Source organism: Mytilus trossulus, chromosome 5 (assembly GCF_036588685.1).
Source record: "Mytilus trossulus isolate FHL-02 chromosome 5, PNRI_Mtr1.1.1.hap1, whole genome shotgun sequence".
Classification (NCBI taxonomy): Eukaryota; Metazoa; Mollusca; class Bivalvia; order Mytilida; family Mytilidae; genus Mytilus; species Mytilus trossulus.
In genome coordinates, this window is record NC_086377.1 from 33712233 (window position 1) to 33737599 (window position 25367).

General features: G+C 32.6%; 1 protein-coding gene across 1 annotated transcript; it reads right to left on the bottom strand.

The window, feature by feature from the left end:
- Positions 1–1735: 1735 nt before the first annotated feature.
- On the bottom strand, positions 1736–24599 carry LOC134718780 (calexcitin-2-like). Its single transcript, XM_063581501.1, has 7 exons — positions 23838–24599; positions 21157–21273; positions 11828–11880; positions 7375–7512; positions 4226–4361; positions 3139–3236; positions 1736–2097 (listed from the first exon to the last, which is right to left on the bottom strand). The coding sequence occupies exons 1-7, from the start codon at positions 23941–23943 to the stop codon at positions 1978–1980; spliced, it is 768 nt and encodes a 255-aa protein (XP_063437571.1). The 5' UTR covers positions 23944–24599; the 3' UTR covers positions 1736–1977.
- Positions 24600–25367: the final 768 nt, after the last annotated feature.

Here is a 25367-nt window from a genome sequence, read left to right on the forward strand (position 1 = left end):
CAGGCATGTTTCTACATTTGTGTGTACTTAGATGGTTTAACAAAGGTGAAAAAAAGCTGCTATAGTTTATTTTTTGTGTGTGTGTGAGTTTTTTCTTTTAGTGATTTTTATCTAACAACATATTTGGTCCATTATAACTGTTTCCTTAAGCCTCGGTCATACCTTGCCGGATTGCACGAACACCTCATCCGTTGGTCTATACTTATTTTCGAATCGTTATTTTCCTAAACTGCATTATTTTAAATACAGTTGTTGTAATTGAATCATACCTTGTACATGTATTATGGAGAGAGCTTTTATAGAAGAGGGACGAAAGATACCAAAGGGACAGTCAAACTCGTAAATCTAAAACAAACTGACAACGCCATGGCTAAAAATGAAAAAAGACAAACAGAAAAACAATAGTACACATGACACAACATAGAAAACTAAAGAATAAACAACACGAACCCCACCAAAGACTAGGGGTGATCTCAGGTGCTCCGGAAGGGTAAGCAGATCCTGCTCTACATGCGGCACCCGTCGTGTTGCTTATGTATAGGCTGTGCCTGTTGCTCAATCCTTTTCATATCTTAATGAATAAAATATGTTTAAAATCAAAAAATCAAATCAAATCGTGTCAGTACAGAAAGTGCGGACTACTGGGCTTTTGATACCCTCGGGGAAATAAATCATCACCATCAATGGCATTCATTAGTGTGCTCGCCCCAAAAAAATACAGATTTAGCAGTGTGCTCCCCACAAAACTACAAAATTATCGATTGAGCGGTGTGCACCCTTAAAAAAAACGGGGGGAAATATATAGAGTTTATATATTTGTGTTAAAAAAAACCCATTAAGAATTGAACCTGATTTTTTCAAAGAAGATAACAACCCGACTAAAGAGCCAAAGACTACAAATGTATATAACAGCCAAAGGCCTTCAGCATAGCTAGACAATAGCGCATCCGGAAGCGGGGTAAAGCTTCGAGGCCAATATGGGAGTCTCGAGATGATACCAGGGCCAATATGGAAAAGTGCATGTTATAATTTATACATAATGATTTCTATAGTCTCTCATAATTCTTTATATAATGGCACTTTTTTTTTAATTTAAATCTATAAAATAACAGTATTATTCAATGTATGCATGTATATAATGATGATTATATTATAAGTATTACAAGTGGTGAGACTCTAATACAATATTGGATCTATGAAGGAATAATGAGAACAGAAGTCTAACTCAATGTTAAAATGTACAGCAATTCCATCAGTGACAATACTTTTGCAGGTAACTAACACTCAGTTCTTTCCAGGTTTTTTTAAAATAAGTATTCAAACAATTTTCTTAGATACATATTCTCAAACCTGGACTTGTTGACTTAAGAGTTTGTGTCGGCATTTTCTAGTCTTTTCTAGATTATGTATGATATGTTTAACTCCGACAGTTCTCTTTGTGCTTATCCTAAGTTTTAGTTTTGCTTTCGTTTTTACAAAGAACATTTTGAAACATAGATTACCATATGTTTGGAGATTGAGTTAAGATTGTCTATAATGTGCGGGGTTCGTGTTGCTTAGTCTTTATTCTTCTACGCTCTGTCATGTGTACTATTATTGGTCTGTTTGTTTTTTTTCATTTTAATTGCCATGGCGTTGCCAGTTTATTTTCTATCTATTAGTTTGACTGCCCTTCTGGTATCTTTCGCCCCTCTTTTGCGTAGAAATGGTAATACTTCAATTAAATCAATGTATGTTTAAAATATTTACAATTTAATGATCAAATATTTTTCATACAGTCACTGACAGTTTTAATGTTCAACAGGAGGTATGAAAATTCATTATTTAAGAACATGTGTATAATATATGTGAAGTATCTCATACAGTCATAGCCAATTTGAATATACACCAAGATGTATCAAAATCAATTAGAAGAACATGTGTGTTTGCTGTATGTGAAGTAACAATTGCACAATAAAGTCATTCTGTCTATAACCATTAGTCATTGAAATCTAATTTTCCTGTGATGAAGTTGCCTAGGGCACTAATATCATCAGATCTATAATAGTCTATACACAACTCTTTGAAATAATCTAAATCCACTTTCTTTGTGTTGTTCTGAAAGAGAGAAACAATGGTTTACGTTAATATGTAGATGCACATAGCATTTTATCATATTCCACAGGAGTTAAAAAGATGCATATAGCATTTTATCATATTCCACAGGAGTTAAATAAATAAATGGGTACAATTCAATAATTTCCATATTATATTCAAAACTAAACAACCAGACGAAGTATACAGTTATCGTCCTTTTAGGTGTTCTTTTTACCAATTTACTCATCATAGAAACCAGGAAAATCAAAACATTTTTTATGTAAATAATTTAAACAAAAATAAGACTGTGTTAAACATTTTTTTTTTTACGAAAACCTTCAAAATTATCAATAAGTTGTAGCAATTGTACTTGCAATGATCAGATGTCTTGTGTAGTGTTTGTAGTTTGACTTGCTGTGACATTGTCGTTTATAAGCTTTGTTATATCATACTCTGACACAGATTTAGAGAGAAACGATAACCCCCAACCTTTTTTAGTTGTTGAAAAATTGTGTTTAGTTATAGAGAATCATTGAAGCGTGACGGGAGCGAGCCCTTCTTAGACAGTCATTTGGCCTCCATTTATAACAATTTCTGGATCCGCCACTGATATTACCGGCAGATTTATAGGTTTGATACATATGTACATAAGAAACGGTAAAAGAGAAGAACTGAACATAGAATAATAATCGCATTGCTATTCGCATGGTAGCGTGCCGCGGATTGTAACATCACGAAAAACAACACGTTAAAAATTCGGTTCAGCTTGTAGGACTAATACAACGCATGGTTAATATTATTATCGCATATATTCATTGTCGTTCTGAATATTCAAATAATTTGGAGGTATAACAGCCAGCAATCATACAGACGGCTGAGGGGTCTTATACTAGTAATTTTAAGGGGCCTTTAGAGCTTGCTGTCCGGTGAAAGCCAAGGCTCCGTGTTGAAAGACAGCACCTTGACCTGTAATGGTTTACTATTATAAATTGTGACTTGGATGGAGTGTCGTCTCATTGGCACTCATACCACGTCTTCCTATATTTATTTGAAAATACTTACACATGAAAACATCAGAAATGCACACCTTGCATCTTTAGGGGGAACACCGAAATCTGATAAGACATATTCAAATTCCTCGGCATCTACCTTCCCATCACCTGAAAGTAGTAATAATAATATTGAATTTGTAAACATGAAGATGGTACCCAACACCTTCGATAAAATAAATTTTGCTCGTTTAATTTTTATAAAATGTTGACAAAGTATTTACTTTGCCCCTTTGAAAAAATATTAAAATTTCAAAAAATTTGAATCAACCATTTTATTAGAAAAATTACACTGGTTTTATAGCAGTTTGATAAACACTAATTTTGATCATTGGGAAGCTTTATATTCCCTTAACAACACGACGTAAATAAAACGTTTAGCTTATTTTACAAAGTTATCTCCCTGTAGTGTTAGGTACATGTATTGTCGAAATGCGCATCTGGTGCAAGAAAATTGGTACCGTTAATTTTATTCAAGGAAACAAAAATATAAAGACTTTTCAATATAGCTATCAATTGATTCTTGCTCTTTAATGCCATTTTCAGTAATTTTACAAGTTTCATTTGGTTAAAAAAGGGCTGCGAAATGACGAAAAAAGTAAAATATTTCAAACGAGATAAAACAAACGGTCTGCATTTTGCTAACAAAATAAACGTAAAACAAATATGCCAGACAACTACGCATGACTACATGTATCAAAGAATCACAGGCTTCTGACTTTGTAAATGCATATTCGGTATGAACTGTCTTTAAACATTGTGCGAATGTTAAATCCTCTCCGAACTTTATGCCAAGGTTTGGTTCGTTTAAGATCATAAAACATGGGCGAATTATTAAAATTGTCACTAGAAGGCAAAGGATGATATGTACGGACAATATTGACTACATGTGGTACTCTCCCTAGACGAGGAATTCGATTTAAAGTTTAGGGTCCGAGTAGACGTCATTTCTTACACAAAGGTCATGCACAACGAAACAGAAAACCCAATTGGTACTGGCTTAAATGAGTGCAATAAGAAGGCGTTATTTTTATGGTAGTTTTTGAGAGTTATATTCGATGATCATTTTTTACTAATAAAAGACTGTAAAATAAACCAACCTGTTCTATCATACAAATTAAATTTATATTCTATATACTGTTCTAACCATTCTGGAAGCTTCCGTTCGGGTGGTTCTTCGTTATCTTTCTTTGATTGTTTGATACACTGCTCATTAAAATTCTGCCACATTTGTAACTGTAATGGAAAAAAACTATAGTTGCTGAACTAGTATACGTGTACATATAAAAAAGAAGATGTGGTAGGATTGCCAATGAGAACACTCTCCACAAGAGACCACATTGCATGGAATTAAATAACTATAGACCGGCTTGAAACAGAACCAAAATTACAAAGTCAATATACGTTAGTTGCACGCCAGAGAAACGCATAGCAATCGTTAAACTAGCGCTGCATAAGTTTGAAGTACGTCGAAATGCAAAGATATAGGCTTGGTGAATGCTATAACTCCAAGAAATTTATATGCATCATAACAATTTTTATCCAGCTACGCTAAAAGCGTCACACAGGGGCGTATATACCGATATGTTCCAGACGCTAATCAACCGTCATACGCGCGTTGCATAAATTTGAAGTACGTCGAAATGCAAAGGTATACGCTTGGTGAACGCTATAACTCCAGGAAAGTTTTATGAAGCATAAATAGTTTATTCCAGCTCAAGCGTGCATGTATCAAGCGTATACCTGTACGCTACACGCACGTCATGCATACACTGTACGCTACAAGCGCGTTGAAAACGCTGATGATAAGTTTGAGACACGTTTAGGGCACGTTGTATAACCTTCAAGATCGTTAGACTTTAACTAACAGTATAGATTTTAATATAATAATGTTTAGCACAATTTCAAGTTCTAATTTGCACACAAAAATACTTGTGTTGAATTGCCTTGCATGTTGGGCAGTTTTGAAGCTAAATTGACTAATGCCGGCGTCACACATTGGCGTATAGACCGGCGTGCACCAGAAAAAAATGACAAAGTTCGTATACTTTAGTTGCACGCCAGAGAAACGCATAGCAATCGTTAAACGCGCGCTGCATCAATTTGAAGTACGTCGAAATGCAAAGATATACGCTCGGTGAATGTTATAACTCCAAGATATTTATATGCAGATAACAATTTTCAGCCAGCTACGCAACAAATAAGTTTGAGGCACGTTTAGGGCACGTTGTATACGCTTCAAGATCATTAGACTTTAACTAAAACGTATGCGAATGTAACATCCCATAATTAAACGTCCCAGACACGCCGAAAGCACGGATTATCGTCCAATACACGACCAGGACTCGTCACAAATACTTCAAGAGACATTTTTTGCTTCGTAGCGTGCATTCAATCTACGTTAGACAAATGCCAGGCATAAGCCAACATACGTTACTTGAACGTCGTTAACATTATGTACGCTAGCTTCGTACGCGCAATACACTCTTAAAGCTCGTTGTGCACACACGATACAGATATGATTGACAGGTTGAATGCATCCAACAATTACTGGCGTATTGGCAGCGTGCATGATTTTTTACTTCGCCCGGCGTACGTCGAATCTGTGCGCTGGTGTGTGATGCCGGTATAAAACATCTGTAGGTATGTTTGTAACAAACACCCCATAATTAAACGTCCCAGACACGCCAAAAGCACGGATTATTGACCCAGATACGACCGGGACGCGTCTCAAATATGTTCAAGAGACTGTTTTCCTTCGTAACATGCATTCCATCTACGTTAGACAAACGCCAGACATACGCCAACATACGTTACATGAAGGCCTGATAAACGCTTAGGTACGCTTCTCGTGCATCCAATACAAGAAGAGCTCAAGTAGCATGTTCATGTTTTATATACACTCATGTATATATTACGAGATTGTGCATGGGGTCTTTCGTTAATGTTTTCTTTAACATGTTTAATTTGTTAGTCCATTTCTGTCTATTCTTTTAATGTTTGGTCTATTATTCTTTATTCCTTATATAATAGCACCTCGTTATTCTCTTATCTTTATTTTTGTCCAATTTTCTTGTCCTTTATTCTACACTTAAGGGGACTCGCAGATCTTAATACAAGATTTCGCTATATTTTTATATACTAGTAAAACAAACTTTATCTTATACTTAATAGAAAAATAAAATAATAAAATGGGGTCACCGTTCATTTACGCTCACAATCTGCCTTCGAAAGAAGCATACATTTTTGTAAAGGTACTTTTTTTCTGTTGAACTAATAGGAGAAAGAAAGGTACCGTAATATACTAATATTGAAATAAAAAAAGAACTAAATTACAGAAGTCGCGCAGATTTTTAAATAGTTTAGTTTAAGTACAGTAACTGCTTATTTGAAAACAATTATGAAAAATATAGGTCACCAATGAGTTAAAAAAGATAATTAAATTATAATGCCCAAAAATGGTTTTTATTGCACTAAAGGGAGATAATTTGGAGATTTTTCAATGATATATACTGATATATACATTTTAAAAGTTATCTGGGGCCAAAACAAATTGAATTTTTTCAAGGATTTTTGTACCATATGATAAAGTCACAACTGATAAAGTAATAAATAAAATTTGTAATGAAAAAAAAATGTTTATTTTTTTCTGGATTTTTTTTTTTACCCTCGAGCCTCCTTAATGTTATTATTTTCTATTTTCTATTCCCGATGAAGACCATCATTTATACTTACAGTCAAATAATAAAATACATGTGTTTACTTTTTCCCTACCTACCCTATATTTTACATGTAAACTTAGAAATAGCCTACTTAAAAGCTTATTCAGTCATTTTTCAAAAAGCACTGTTAAAGTCAGTATTTTTCACCCAAGCTCAATGTGTAAATAAAAAACTATTGTAGATTTAAAAAAAAAATCCCTTCCTACCCATCCTTTTTTTTTTGAAAGAGGTAATAGAAAGGACACATATTGTTTCATTTGGCATACATGTCTTACCCATTAGTCTATACTTATTTTATCATCGTTATTTTCCCTACCCATTCGTCTATACTTATATTTTCCCATCATATTTTCCTTACTTATTCGTCTATAATTATTTTCCCATCGTTATTTTCCCTACCTATTCGTCTATACTTATTTTCCCATCATATTTTCCTTACACATTCGTCTATACTTATTTTCCCATCGTTATTTTCCTTTCCCATTTGTCTATACTTATTCTTATTTTCCCATCGTTATTTTCCTTACCCATTCGTCTATACTTATTTTCCCATCGTTATTTTCATCTCCTTCATCTTGTAGCCTCCGCCATATTGTTATAAAAAGCTCGTTTGTTTGTTGAAATTTATCAGTACCGATTTTCCATCCACTCAAATCACAGATTTTCTGAAACACAAGTAATTAACAAAACATTAATAATCATCACCATAAAAACTAATCAAGAATGTGTTCTCAGTACACGGATGCCCAACTCGCACTATCATTTTCTATGTTCAATGGACCGTGAAATTTGGGTATAGACTTTTTTTTACATTAAAATTAGAAGATTTGTTCGGACTTCAACTTCATCAACAACTACCTTGACCAAAATCATTTACCTGAAACGGGACAGATGGACAGACGGACAAACGTACGAATGGACGCACAGACCAGAAAACATAATGCCCCTTTACTATCGCTGTGTGTTATAAACAAAAAAGCGTCTGGCGTATACTATCTAGTCTTGGTACATTGTATATATGCTGAATTTATTTGCTACAAGCACAACATGCGATGGTAATTAACAAGTTATTGTTGGTCTTGTATGCTTTTTTTAAAATTCTAGTTCATTTACTAGTACAGTATGTTTTGCTCTTTTGTTCAACATTTCCAATCTCAATTTAATTCATACACCCGAAATATCCAAAACGTGCGTGTTGCGTGGTCGTAATGTTGAACACAATCAAAACAAAAAACAAGATTTATTAGAAAAATGAACCGGGCACGCTTTATATGTTTCAGTGTTACTTTTTATTTTTATTCCCGGAAATGTTTCATTAAACAATGTTGACAGAACCACTTAATTTGTCTGTGTATTATATTGTCATATAGGAATGAAACGTCATGTTACGAAAAATTAATTATTTAAGGATCAGAATTTCCTTCAAGATTTCTTCAGACGTAATAACGGTGTAGAAAGTCAATAGAAAAAAATGTTAAAGTCAACACACAACTACAAGACAATTGTTAAAATGATCGAACAAGTGGAAATTCTCATTTCCAGAATTGATGACTTTCTCAGTAAAATAACCCATTAGTTTAGTCTGCCAATGTGAATATTAAGAAATTATACTGATATTACTAGATATAATAATCGTTCTGCACTAATGAAGGAGAGGCGAAAGATACCAACGGAACATTAAAACTCATAAATCGAAAAAACACTGATAACGCCATGACTTTAAAAAGAAAAGACAATCAGACTAACACAAAAACAGACAAACAGACAACCAGATAAACAGACAAACAGACAAACAGACAAACATACAAACATATAAACAGACAAACAGACAAACAGACAAACAGACAAACAGATACAGCAGTACACGAAACACAACATAGAAAAATAGATAGAACCAACCATACATGGGAGTGTCTCGATCTCAGGTGATCCGGAAGCCTTAGGAATGCATGCATGTATCCTGTTCTACATGTGGCACCACCGTGTTGCTCGTGTTAGTACAGATCTGTACAAACCCGTTAATAAGTCTACCACGGTAGATCACATTCAGGGTAAAAGGGGCGGGGTTTTAGTAACGACAGTGGACCATACAAATGTATCATAAGTGGATAAGTGCTTCTCCGCTGTACCCTTTTGATATTAAAATGGAGTATGGAAATGGGGAATGTGTCAAAGAGACAACAACCTGACCATAGAAAAAACAACAACAGAAGTTACCAACAGGTCTTCAATGTAGCGAGAAATTCCCGCATCCGGAGAAGTCCTTCAGCTGGCCCCTAAACAAATATATACTAGTTCAGTGATAATGAACGCCATTCTAAACACCAAAACTAAAATTAAAATAATACAAGACTAACAAAGGCCAGAGGCTCCTGAATTGAAACAGGCGCAAAAATGTGGTGGGGTTAAACATGTTTGTGAGATCTCAACCCTCCCCTTTTACCTCTAGCCAATGTAGAAATGTAAACGCATAACAATACGCACATTAAAATTCAGTTCAAGAGAAGTCCGATGCTGATGTTTTGCACTCATTTAGATAATCGACAGAAGGTTGATACAGATAAAAAAAAAAAGTGTATGTGAATTCCACAAGTCTATAATGTTTTAATCAGACCAAATGCATCTTTCCTGCTCTATCGTTTCATGATGAGAACTGATCTGTGCCGGGTTGTGTCTGTTGAATTTTCTTTAAACCTGTCCAGATTTAACCGTATTTAGAATACATTATATATGGTACAGGCGGTTTTGTTTTGTGTATTCATCAATGCAAAACCCCTTTTTATCCGATATCTGACTCGTTAAACATAAATGACAGGAAATAAAAACAAATGGTTTCCCTCCGAATGTATTTGCATGTATGTATTACAGTTAACTAACGCCCTTCTGAAGGTATTTGGATAATTGACTGGGACTTTCCAAATGTATTTGGATAACTAACTGGTACATGTACGCTTCTGAATGTATTTGAATGCGCTCATGATTATCCTGCTTGTACAATAAACTGATTGATTGATTGATATGTTTATTATTAACAACAAGCGACAGATATTTGATGTATACTTAGACAGGAGAGAAAAAAAATAAGATTTTTATATTAATTTAGCACCCTATAATTGGTGGACATTGGTATACAGGATATAAATATTAACTGACATTGAAAAACGAGACCAATAGACACTATTATATGCAGTTGTATTTCAAAAAGCAAGTTATAGATCGGGAATATTCATACAAGAAAATGGGCAACAAATAAATAGAAGAGGTAACAGAATGCTGAAAGAAAAGAGAAAATTTAGACGAGAAAAGAAGTAAAACAAATCAAAGACAATGAAATGAAAAAAAAAAAGAAATGATGGAGACCCAATTTAAATATTATGGACATACATAACATTTAGAGTGACTTTCATAATGATCAGACATGCGGATATACATAACATTTAGAGTGACTTTCATAATGATCAGACATGCGGACATACATAACATTTAGAGTGACTTTCATAATGATCAGACATGCGGATATACATAACATTTCGAGTGACTTTCATAATGATCAGATATGCGGATATACATAACATTTAGAGTGACTTTCATTATGATCAGACATGCGGATATACATAACATTTAGAGTGACTTTCATAATGATCAGACATGCGGACATACATAACATTTAGAGTGACTTTCATAATGATCAGACATGCGGATATACATAACATTTAGAGTGACTTTCATAATGATCAGACATGCGGATATACATAACATTTAGAGTGACTTTCATAATGATCAAACATGCGGATATACATAACATTTAGAGTGACTTTCATAATGATCAGACATGCGGATATACATAACATTTAGAGTGACTTTCATAATGATCAGACATGCGGACATACATAACATTTAGAGTGACTTTCATAATGATCAGACATGCGGATATACATAACATTTAGAGTGACTTTCATAATGATCAGACATGCGGATATACATAACATTTAGAGTGACTTTCATAATGATCAGACATGCGGATAGATCAACCGAAATACATCTTTCGTTTTGCGTTTAAATTAAATTTAGAGTGTTTTATTGCCATAAAAAGGTGCAAATATTGGCTTAAAAAAGAATGAACTTTCAAGGTGTGTAATTTATTTGTTTTTGTAGAAATTCAGATCTAGATAATTGACATGCAATGAACATTATGTTATATAAATCTCTTATTTCTAACTAGACGTTTTCCCACATCTATCATTCTATATTGACCTTTGTCGTTTAATTAGAACTTGACATGCATGATGTCTTTTTTCTGTGTTAAACTAAGAAATGTCAACTTAAAGTTATGAAATGTCAAGCTAGAAATAATAAGTACCAAACTGAAAATGACATATTTTAAAAAAAATAGAATGTCCCGATCAGTCTGTGTCCATTTACCAGACTAATGTTGAAATGATCCGACTTAAAACAGGAGCAAGATCAGAAGAGGTGCACCTATCCCCTTTTCCCAGAAGAAAATGTTATAAAAGGTGCTATATATACAATATACATTTTTTGTACATTGTCGGAACATATAACATTTATTTGTATGAGCTTTAGAAACAGGACGAAAAGCGAGGCTCCGCCGAGATTTTCTCCTGTTTCGTAGCGAGTACAAATAAATTTCATATTTTCCGACAATGTAAATATATTATTTTATCCTGAAATTTACACCAAACACTCGAAACTTTCGTTGTCAAATGTAAATCATTGTCTCTAATGTTTCAAAGAAATCGACAGTTTTAACACGGACCGCGATGAGGACACCCACAATGAACTTGTTCACGAAAGATAATCCCCATAACCCCATGGTCAACATAAAGCGGGGTAACTGGAGATTTTATTAGTACATGTAAATATAAAGTAACAATTTATTTGTATACCTGTTATTAGTACAAAGATGGCTGATTGCAGGATAGATAATGATTACTAGTATATATAATAATATGAACTTACCGTTCTAGCCAAGTCAAAATCTTTCCATTCTAATATTCCATCTTTATTCAAATCTAAAATTGTAAAGATACTACTAATAAATGCTGAGTTTACACGTAATTCGAATTCGATTCGCATTAACTAATTCGAATTAGTTTATTTCGCATTCGATACGTTTTACGTCATAACGTCAATTTTAATTCGAATTACAATGCGCGTCAAATTCACTTTACTGTCCAAACGACGTTTACTTTCAATACGTATTCACGAAAGCGTATTTCTTATGCGAATTGGATAATTCGAATAAGTCAATTCGAATCAATTCAAATTAAAAAAGCAGAGTGTGTGAATGCGATTAGCGAATTCGATTCGCATTCGATTCGAATTCAATTCGAATTAAATGTCCGTGTGAACGATGCATTAGTTTTTAAACGTACATTGTACTTATATATTTTTCATTTGTGTATCTTTGACAACATCTGCTTTTATGACCAAATCTATACGTTTATCTTTGAGCCTTTTAAAATCCGTCTATTAATATGCTAATTGACAATTCCCGTTATTGACCATGTATATTAGAGATCCCTCTTTCAGTTGTCTCCCTTATGAGGGACAATAATTTTCAATTATAATGGAGAGCTAGAAGAACGAGCAAATTTTCCTGTGCGTAATGTGAGTGATCTTTAAGATTTTCAAATCTTTTGATTACATTAATTTTAGGTTAATCTAAATACTTTTGACATATGAAATTATTTTATATATGACAAAATTAGTTGAACATCCGATACATCACTTTCAATTCATCATACTTTGCATTGGCAAAAGTAAATTTTGTCCGGTATGGACCCAGTCTACGATTGACAAAGGGAAGTAATTTGTTTAAAAAGTGTGTAATAACAGAATCAAATTGGTAATTGGCAAATGGACTATTGCCAACATTTATATTAAGGCATTTGTTTTTATTTATCGACAGTGATTAACTGTTAAAAGTCATCCTGGTAGCGTTATATAATCTATTTTTCTAAAAATGTAATCTTTGATATTTAAAATATTTGATGCAATGGACAGAATGAATATGGCGGGAAATAACACGCGACAAAAGTATTTAACGTCAATAGGTTATTTGTCAATCCCCGTAATTGACTCTATTATTAGAGACCTTTATTTTTGTTGTCGCCCTTTATAAAAAGACATTAATTCTTATTTACAATGGAGGGCTAGCAGAAAGAGCAAATTTACCTGTGCGTAATGTGAGTAATCTATAAGGTTTTTAGATCTTTTAATTACACTAATTTTTTGTTTAGCTAAATACTTTTGACATCAGAAATTAATTTTCATAAAAAAATTAGTTTAACCGCCGATACATCACTTTCAATTCATCATGCTTTGCATTGGCAAAAGCCAATTTTGTCCGGTATGGAACTAGTCGACGATTGACAAAGGGAAGTAACTTGTTTAAAAAATGTGTAGTGATAGAATCAAATCGGTAATTGGCAAATGGACTACTAGACTAAGTATTGACAGTATTTGCTATCAGAGCATGTCATCTGTGTAAATAAACTTGTTCTCGGCTGACAAATCTATGTACATGTAGCAAAGTACTGTCAAATCACACTCACTTGTCTCATAGTTTGTGTTTTTCCTTATACACATTAATATATCACGAGCATGTGCGTCAAAACTTGTAAAACACACTATGTTCAGGGCAGTGTTGCCTTACAACTTTGGACCGTACCGAAAAAAAGAAAGGAAAATCACTAAAATACCTAACTTAGAGGAAAATCTAAAATCACGTGGCAAAATCAAATAACAAAACACATCAAAAACAAATGGAAAAGAACTGTCATATTGCTGACTTGGTACAGGCATTTTCAAATGTAGAAAATGGGTGGATAAACCTGGTTTTATAGCGCTAAATTCCGTTTTATATACAATGATGCGTGAACTAGACAGACATAATAAATAAAATAGTCAAAATATGGGTACAGCAGTAATCATCGTGTAACAATCTTAAAAGGAACAATTTAACAGAACACAAACACATCTATCTACAAACACATTCATTGATTCGCGTGTCTGACGTCAGAAAATTTATACGTCACATATATTTGTCGTTCAATGTACAAACGATTGTTTGAGTGAAATGTAAAAAAGAAAATAGAGCAAGTTAACTATAAAGGCGCGCATAGTTGAAGAACTTTACCAGAGTAGAACATAGGTTGGTTCTCCCCTGTGAAATTTCACTATGCAATTGTTCATAATTTAATGAAAGATTCTATGTTATTCTGTTGAAGTACATGTACAAATACAATATATATATATATATATATAAAAGAAGATGTGTTATGATTGCCAATGAGACAACTATCCACAAAAGACAAAAATGACTCAGACATTAACAACTATAGGTCACCGTACGGCCTTCAAAAATGAGCAAAGCCCATACCGCATGGTCAGCTATAAAAGGCCCCGATGAGACAATGTAAAACAATTCAAAGGAGAAAACGGACGGCCTTATTTATGTAAAAAAATGAACGAAAAACAAATATGTAACACATAAACAAACGACAACCACTGAATTACAGCCTTCATGACTTGGGACAGGCACATACCTAAATAATGTGGCGGTGTTAAACATGTTAGCGGGATCCAAACCCTCCCCTAACCTGGGACAGTGGTATAACAGTACAACATAATTTTCTTTTTTTATAGCCGTAGTACAGTTTAGGAAGCTGGCTTGTCATGTTTTAGATTTTTTGTCAGATTTACGGATCCTCTGGTAATACCAATTTGAATGCCTTAAAAAATGAGAACTTCAACTTGTCAATGATAAAGCTATGAAAAGTCAAGAGAGAATATTTCCCGCCAAAATTTCAATGGCTAATATCTCGAATACAAGCACGGTGACCTACATATTGTTTTTGTTCTTTGGATTAATTTATCTACTCCTATCTATATAAACTAGTGTTTTGAAAAGTTCATTTCCTTGAAACTGAGAAGAGAACGCCCTTAAGCACCAGTAGTGAATCAAGACAACAAGTCAGAACTGTCAAACTATAAATTGTGTTTGTACGATTGCAACGATGCTTTGGTATTTTCTAAATGTGTCTTTTATAATATATGTCTATAAAAATAATAAAGCTGTTATATTTGATCGACTATACATTAAAAAAGTATCCTACATTTTTCCATTTAATAAATAAATCTCAATAAACGTAAATAGCTTCATTAACTGCTGAATTTTGAATACTGAATTATTGGAAATCAGATTGAGGTACGCCATCTAGGGTAATGTTAGCATTTAAACTCGTTGGTACCAATCATTCTAAAGCAAACAGTATAAGAGAAAATGTCTTTTAAAATTCCATTTGATTCAAATTTGATATATCTATAGCCAAAGCAGATTACTATTTAATCGCTTACATGCATAACTAGTACTCTCTAAAACCCCACCGATGTGCAAGCATGCCTGAAAAGAGGAGAATCATTATTGTCAGTTTAACATTTTGAAATTAAAAACATCCATTTAGTTTTGACATCTCTCTTTGCGCTATTACTTTGATGAAGTTGAGTTATAAATAACGAGTTTTGACATCCAATCATTGCATAAACTACGAACGGCATTGTATTCACACAGTTAAATGAAATTTTTAATATTTGTTAGACCCTTACATGAGCAACAAATATATAAAATACAATGTATGTGGCATCCATGCTAATATAATTTCAAAACGCGTCAAAAATTAATTTGTTCAAGGAAAGTTATATCGGTTGAATGAACATTTGTTGTGTAACATAAGGGTCGAATTAATGTAGAGGGTCGTATTTTAAAGCAAACAATCTTTGGCTATCTGGAGAAATCGGTTTGCTGAAGGACGCCTCCGGGTGCGGGAATTTCTCGCTACATTGAAGACCTGTTGGTGACTTCTGCTGTTGTTTTTTCTATGGTCGGGTTGTTGTCTCTTTGATACATTCCCCATTTCCATTCTCAATTTTAATTTATATGGTAACTCTTATATTTTTGGTGACTTTAACTTATTAGATTCGAGTCAGTTAAGATTTATGTATCGACACCTGTTAAATATTGGGTGCTTTCCCCTGGATGTCTATTTGGTTTGTTATGTCGTTAGATTGCTGTCTTTGTGACATATAGCCCGCATCTCCTTTTTGTCAATTGATAAATGTTGTAACAAAACTGACTGCTAACGTTGAATAAATTTTAAAATGACAATGGCATCATTAAGTTGTCAGCGTAATAACTTTTTCGAGGAACAAATTTAATGGGTATGGAGAGATAAATAACGTTCTTGCAAGATCTGCATAGGGTATGATATAGAGACTGATTTCACGTATTTCGCCGTTTCAGATCTAAACCATTCTGGGTAATATTTCAAAAAGTGTAAACCAAAACGTTGTTTATAGTTAAAAACGTCAAACACAATGGATATTCGACCAATGGCGTGACGTTATTTTGATTTTGGTGTACGAACAAGGAAATAATCCATAGTCCCGAAATTCTGAAACGGTTAATTTTACAAGAATGAAACATTGTAGTAAAAGGGAAACCATAATTGACTGATGATGTATAACCCGAATTCCATTTTTTTGTTTTCATCATTACACCAAGTTTATATTATTAGAGGCTTTCGGAGTTATAAAAAAACACCGCCCATTAAGTGGCATACTTGGAATCCTAGTCAATCAAGATCGAAGCCGAACGCACCTGCCATCAGTTCGAAACCTCAGTAATGAAAGGCTAGGTTTAGAAGTAAAGTTTACTATAAGTGATCACCATAAATGACCTACATGTACTTATACCACTGGAACACAGAGGCTTCTATAGTGCAAAAAATATAAATGTCTTTCTATGATATGTTATGTAGATTGCAGTTCTCGCATCATTAAATCGCGATTAGAATCGTTAAATAGGGTTTTTGGAATTTAATATCATCGGTGCAGGATTCATAAACACAATCATTGTATCATTATGAATGAAAAGTATTGTCATGTTATAACTGTATCTGATGTAAATATAAAATTGAGAATGGAAATGGGGAATGTGTCAAAGAGACAACAACCCGACCATTGAAATGACAACAGCAGAAGGTCACCAACAGGTCTTCAATGTAGCGCGAAATTCCCGCACCGGAGGCGTCCTTCAGCTGGCCCCTAAACAAATATATACTAGTTCAGTGATAATGAACACCATACTAAATTGTACACAAGAAACTAAAATTAAAATAATACAAGACTAACAAAGACCAGAGGACAGGGGCAAAAATGCAGCGGGGTTAAAAATAATTGTGAGATCTCAACCCCAACCCCCCTAATACCTCTAGCCAATGTAGAAAAGTAAACACATAACAAAACGCACATTAAAATTCTGTTCAAGAGAAGTCCCAGTCTGATGTCAGAAGATGTAACCAAAGTAAAATAAACATAATGACAATAATAAAATCTATATATTAAATAACAACAGCTAGACTGCTAGCAGTTAACTGACATGCCAGCACCAGACTTCAATTAAACTGATTGAAAGATTATGATTTCATCTATTTATGTATGTTCTCTATAACTATGTAATTGTAGTTTTATGAGAAACAAAGTATTCCTATTTTGTAGATTTTAGTTATTGACTAGAAATATACAAATAGGTGAAGGTTTAAAGGATAAAAAGTTCAATTACAATTTGTAGATTTGCAGTTATTGACTAGAAATACACAAATATGTGACGGTTTAAAGGATAAAAAGTTCAATTACAATTTGTAGATTTGCAGTTATTGACTAGAAATACACAAATATGTGAAGGTTTAAAGGATAAAAAGTTCAATTACAATTTGTAGATTTGCAGTTATTGACTAGAAATACACAAATATGTGAAGGTTTAAAGGATAAAAAGTTCAATTACAATTTGTAGATTTGCAGTTATTGACTAGAAATACACAAATATGTGAAGGTTTAAATGATAAAAAGTTCAATTACAATTTGTAGATTTGCAGTTATTAACTAGAAATACACAAATATGTGAAGGTTTAAAGGATAAAAAGTTCAATTACAATTTGTAGATTTGCAGTTATTGACTAGAAATACACAAATATGTGAAGGCTTAAATGATAAAAAGTTCAATTACAATTTGTAGATTTGCAGTTATTGACTAGAAATACACAAATATGTGAAGGTTTAAATGATAAAAAGTTCAATTACAATTTGTAGATTTGCAGTTATTGACTAGAAATACACAAATATGTGAAGGTTTAAATGATAAAAAGTTCAATTACAATTTGTAGATTTGCAGTTATTGACTAGAAATACACAAATATGTGAAGGTTTAAAGGATAAAAAGTTCAATTACAATTTGTAGATTTGCAGTTATTGACTAGAAATACACAAATATGTGAAGGTTTAAATGATAAAAAGTTCAATTACAATTTGTAGATTTGCAGTTATTGACTAGAAATATACAAATATGTGAAGGTTTAAAGGATAAAAAGTTCAATTACAATTTGTAGATTTGCAGTTATTGACTAGAAATACACAAATATGTGAAGGTTTAAATGATAAAAAGTTCAATTACAATTTGTAGATTTGCAGTTATTGACTAGAAATACACAAATATGTGAAGGTTTAAATGATAAAAAGTTCAATTACAATTTGTAGATTTGCAGTTATTGACTAGAAATACACAAATATGTGAAGGTTTAAAGGATAAAAAGTTCAATTACAATTTGTAGATTTGCAGTTATTGACTAGAAATACACAAATATGTGAAGGTTTAAATGATAAAAAGTTCAATTACGATCGTAAAGACATTCGATAGGTATACATCTGTTACAGATTGTATGAATCATAGTAAATTATTATATTGTCCTTGTATGTAAATGTTAACTTGTATTGTATGACATTGCATAGCTTTGTATTGCTTTTTTAAATTTAGTGTCTATTTTGGTTCTCCGGTGTTCACTGCTTTATATGTACATGTATATTAACATTTAGAAATAATTAAATGTTCAGTTAGAAGTTAAGAATTATATATTTTATGAATAAAACACAGTAGTTATTTTCATTTTCAAAAACAAAATAAGAATAAATTATTTTTTTACACAATCCCTGCCCTCTTCGACCACATCCACCCACCAAAAAAGAAGAGTTGTTGAAGTCTTATAAGTTTCGATACATAAACAGACTAAGTGCGTTTAACTTGCAATGTTTACTTTTTATTTCCGTTAGTATTTCTTCTTCATGCATGTTTATTTATTTGTTTGATGAATGTATTGGAACAGCTAAATATTTATTTTTTAGATGTTACGTGACAAATTTTGAAAACCTGCATTCTGTAAAAATGGTAATAGCTTTTTATGAGTATCTTCTGGACGGCACCGCTGCACGTGCTCTATCTGTCCTTAAAGTGCCACCCTCTCATTAGCTATATGTTACGGTATTAGAATGATTTAAATGATAAAACTCCTAATGCAAAAAATATAAAATTGCTCTTAAGCTTATATAAAAAAGAAGATTTGGTATGACTGCCAATGAGACAACTGTCCCCAAGAGATCAACATGACACATATATTAACAACTACAGGTCCCCGTGAGGCCTTCAACAATGAGCAAAGGCCTTACATCATAGTTAGCGATAAAAGGCCCTGAAATAACAATGTAAAACAATTCAAACGAGAAAACTAACGGACTAATTTATGTAGAAAAAAATGAATATTGTTGTTCCTCAGTTTATTTACTTGTCGGTTGGTTGTTTTTTCAAGTTCATCTGGTATGTATGCTATTAAACATTAAATGGTTAATTTTTGGGTTTTGCAAGCTTTTATTTCAGGCATGCATATAGAAAGGTATTTAAGTACACAAGTAACACGCGGTATGTAAACATATCATACTACAATTGGTTGAATCGTCCAGTGAACATGAATGATATATACTTGTCACTGGACGTTAGCAAACAACAAGCAATCATGATATTGCGTTGTTTTTCTTTTTGTAATCATAACTGCAGACTATTCTGATTAATAGTACTTTGAAACAGCTTGACGGCGATGTGATGTATTGCACATCTGGTCCGAGACCACAATTAATGTGTAGTGCATTTCTTTTAAAATATAAATGAAGATTAAAAAAATCCCACCTGCGCTTTCTCAATGAAATTTTTACAGTATGTTGTACTACTTTTGGGACAAATTAAATCAAAATTATAGAAAACTTCATCGCCTCTAACTCAAAATATGGACAATTTTGTGTTTAGGGTGTCTTGAAATCTTTTGAAAGCTTCCGAAGTCCTTATTTTAACCTTTTCAGCTGGACCAAATCACTACTTTCCTGTAAAATTCTGGACCCAAATTTTTTTACAGTGTAATTTCACCCCCTACTTACAATTTGAGGCATTAAACATGGAGAAATAAATTTGAAAGGGGTATAAAAATTAATGGCAAGTTACCCACTGTTAACACTAGGGACTATATTCGTTTGTGGTCTCGGACCTAATCTTCTTGGTACATGTAGTTATTAGTGCTTCGGTAGTAGAACGATTTAAATAAATAATTTCCATCGTCAAATTATAAAATTGTACAAAAGCCAAGTTGGCATATCGTTTATTTTTAACTGGAAGGTTGTTTGCTTTGTTCAGACCCATTTTGATATGATTTATCATGTAAGCTCTCAAACATTTTAAATATTCGGCACTCCATAAAGTTTTTTGATTTAAGGCATGCACGAGGAAAGGTATTTACTGAACACGTGGTGTGTAAACATAATTCATATAATACGTTCAATCGTCATTAAAAGATACTTGCCACTGGACGTTAGCAAGCAGCAATCAGTTAAGATATTGCGTTGCACATTTTTTTTATCATAACTACAGAGTCTATTTAGAACAATAGTAAAATGGAACAGCTTAAGGTTCCACTAAAGTCAAAATATAGGACACTTCATAAACATCTAAACTTTGCCTGTATTTTTCAACCTATAATGAATAAAGTCATAAACTATGAGAACATACATGTATGTTCATCAAAACATACTTTACATATGCACACAGTGTAAATTGTAAATAAACTCGAAATTGTTATGTTGTGGCCACACCGGTTCTTGGGGTGAACACTAAACTTTCAAACAAATCTGGAGGCCTGCGAGACGACTTTATTTGTTTAGAATTGGTAGATGTTTATGAAGTGTCCTATATTTTGACTTTAGTGGAACCTTAAAGATGATGTGATGTTTTGCACGACGTTCTATCAAACAGGCAGATCACCTTGCTTGCGCATGCACATAAACCTAAGTGCACTTTTAGTAGGCAGAAATGCATTAAAAAGTGCGTTATCGTTAGAATCGTAAATAAGACATACCAAAGAAGACGTGGAATTCATGCTTCAATTTCTTCTTCTGGAAGTCTGAGAGTTCTGGATTAAATATTCCTAGGATTATACCCATGGTTTTTCCTTTGCTGACAAATCCGGATTTTACTGTAAAAAAAGAAAACTTGGTCCTTATTATTTTCTCCAGATGTCAATCAAGTCACGGGAATTATCGGTAATGTGATTTAGTGCAACGAGAGTTCACTGCATACAGTTAGGATTAGAACAATTTCGTCTATAATAGACGAATTTTAAAAACACAACAAGTTGGTGCTGAATTCTCCAAACATGCACATGCAGTTTGCATAATATTAGTCCAATGCTAAATTTGTTTATAATAATTCAAAGAATATAATGCATGCGACGATGACACTTGTATCAAAATAGACATCAATTCCCCGTTTATTTTATTGAATATTGATACAATCCTATGTAAGGGGGTAACATCTGGTATGTCACGTGGTCTTGTTTATTGTTGTAATATTGATTCATTTATATTGTATATATATGAAAAATACTTTTTGCATAAAAAAGAACATATGATATAAAGGGATAAAAGAAATCGTATAATTATTCATACTAAATTTGACTACTGATTAAAATAGATAACACTTATTATGCTTTTGCACGAACACTGCATAGGTTTACTTATCATTTTCTATTTCGCAGGGAAATAAACCAAAAATGCAGTTTTGATTTTTAGGTAGATACGATACATTGAAGTTCGATCATTTAATCAATAAAGACAATTAAAAAAAAAACCAGAAAACCTAAAAGTGTGCATAGTAATAACAAATGCAATGCATTAATGAGATATTGCAGTAGTTACATATACATGTAGATATATATAGATCATTTAGTCAATTAAAAAAAGTTACAGAGCAACATACAATGTACATATAATAATGCACATGAATATACTGTGTATAATTTGGAGTTTAGTATGGGATCATTATCACTGAACTAATTAATCTAAGTTATATGGATTTTTTAGGGGTCAGCTGAAGGACGCCTCCGGGTGTGGCAATTTCTCGCTGCATTGAAGACCTTCTGTTGTTGTCTATTTATATGTGGTGGGATTATTGTCTCTTCGACACATTCCCGATTTTAATTTTTAATTTTAAAGTAAAAAAAGGCAATAATTGAATGGGTGGCAGATACGAACGTGTACAAAATTTAAACATTAGATATAATTTAATCCTTTAAGATCTGACTATAGAAAATGTGTTAATTGTTCGTAAGTTACAGCTTAAGTGGTCTATTTGTACATTATGTCAACATCAATGTATACTGCAAAACGTGTTTTTGACGTTTATTTCTGTTATTTAATTGAAGGGTCTCTATCGTATAGCGGCAAATAGTACAGGCACATTCAGAATGTTAGATATCAGAAAAATAGATCATTGTGGAATAAAATAAGGATATTGTGTGATTGTCAATATACCAATTTCTGCCATATTCGAAACGAAATGAATGTAAGTAAATATAGGTCATCGTACGACATTAAGTTGAACTTTTCCTCAATGTTATGCTCTGACTATTTACACTCCGCTTGATTAGATCAAGCAATGCATCAACAGGGTAAATCTGTGTCAAATGTTTGGGAAAAGTAGTACTAATGGGAGTCTCGATCTGCACTCGAACATACTTCATGCATTATATAATTCGTACTTTCTGAAGACAGAACCATCGTTATTATGCGAAACACAATATTTAAAATGTTTCAAAAATATTTATACTTCTAGCATTTGTCTAGTTGGACGACGTTTAGCCCGGTCGACCAATCAGTATAACCATAATCAATCTATAGGATATAAATTGTTACTCTCCTCTCGTACTGAAAACTCATCAAATATTTTCCACTGGACGTTAAGCAAATGATAATCTATTTTAGTTCATATCGGTTAAGAATAAGGTTATCTTATTGGATAAAAAGGGGCCACATGACTTTCTTTATTATTCAGTAATAAATTCCATCGGTTATTAACAGAAAAAACGGAGCAGAAAACCGTACACGTTCTGTAATGTTCTTAAATGTGTGTTATTGTGGTTATCATCCAACTTTAAGGCACACATACGTAAATAAGGATATTTTTGATATCTTATCAGCATACATGTATAAGCATTCTGAAATGGGGGTAATGAATTTCTGTATTCTTTAATTGCTATGTTATTTTTCACAATTGTTGTACCCTCCCCCAGTTTACTCTATTCGTAATGTTATAACATCCTATCATTCTTTATTCTTTATTTTGTTTAGATATATGTATTCCTATTTTGTAGGTCTGTCTTTCAGTAGTACTGGTTTATATTGTATTATTTGTAAACCTAGAATCATGGACTTTTAATGAATGGAATAGTTGATGATTGAATACCATACCATACACATATTGTTTTTAGAGAAACAGGAAAATAAGGCAACAAACTTGATACTAGTACTTATGATAAGTCTTAAAAAATCCTCGTTTTCATAAAATAGATCTATAACAATAACAATACCTGTTAAATATATACATATATTATTATCATAATAACAAAACGTACGTGCATATGTAAGTTAAGTATTATATAATACATACAAATCAACTTTTGCACAAATGATTTTAAGCTGTCAGATTATTATGATTTCCATATTACATCATTAGTTTACATATATATTATATAGTACTTACTTGAAGCAAATAATCCTTTAACTGCTTGCATTTTTGTCCGCTTTGGATTTTGGCTCGAGTTCCGTGCACTTTGTGTGGATGATATTTTCAGGAACTCGAAACACATGGTTATCTTGTGATTATATCAAAATCCAAAAAAATCAAATGAATTCATTGTCATTGTATAAAAGTTTAACAAATTTACCTATTGTACAAACGGCCCGAGGTTATTAAACAAAAAAAGATCAAAATCGATAGTGTCCTCGATCGTAATATTATTTATCACTTTCCCACATAACAATGTATTGATAATTTGTAATCCTGTTATCCATGTATTTAATTAAGGACATTCAAAAGCAAGCATTCAAATAGAAAGTCATTAATTATTGATCATAATTAATACCAAAAATCGGTCGTCTCCAACTTCCTGTCAATCAGAGAATGTCGTAATTATAGATATGCAGTACAAGGACATATGTTTTGCCACAAACGATTATGAAATAACAATCGAACTTTCGGCGCAGGGCACTGATCAATCCAATACGGAACCCAAGTAAAGGGTTGGTTTACCGTCAATTACCGATTTTACAATCTGTGTAATTCACAATTGTTTTAGAAAGATCTTTTTGATGAAGCACTGTTAAATCACTGTTCATGAATATATTCCATGCACATGAATATTAGATTTATCGTATTAAAGCAAACAGAAAACTTCTATATATACTTCAATACAATAAACATTAACAATTTTCGACAGTTTATGTGTGTTTTAAATCCTAAATTCACATAAAATATAGTGATTTAAATGTACGTTATCCAGACAAATCTTTAATTCATATGTTATTTTTTTCAAATATGTTCACCTGTTTATTTAAGGTATTTAATGTATTATATACACGTTAAAAGTGTTCTTTTAAACATTAACTTAACGCTTCATTTCACTTGCTTCAAGCGATTTCAACAAATAATCAAACTATGGGTGGACACTGATACATGATTTATCGATATCTTTCGTTAGACTACCAGTGAACTCCAAAAGGGGAAGAGGGGCATAATAATTTTCCAAAAATAAAACAAAAAAAACATGTTGGTTCCCAATTCGATGAGCAAAATATAACTTATAGTAATAGATTTTGTAGAAAAAAATTATTGATATCTTCGAAAAACGTCAAAAATTTTTTTTGGACTCAGACACAATTCACCCATTCCCCCTTTTTAAGGTTAAACAGTTGCTCCCTAATCAAATCAACGAAAAATATTTATATACGACATTTTTTTAAAAGGTAAATATTAAACAATTCATCCTTTCTATTAAAAATGATACAAAATAAGAGAAAGTAATATGAGTACCTTGCAACGTGCACGTTTATACATGGATATTTAGCAAAATTTAACATTTGAAATCATAATCGGATTTAATTGTTATTTGATCTAATATTAGGGACGACATCAACAGACCAATGTAAGATAAACATCTTAATTCAAATAGTTTTTTTTTGGGGGGGGGGGGGGGGATTGAACTGCTGCAAGATTTGGTTATCCGACATTGAT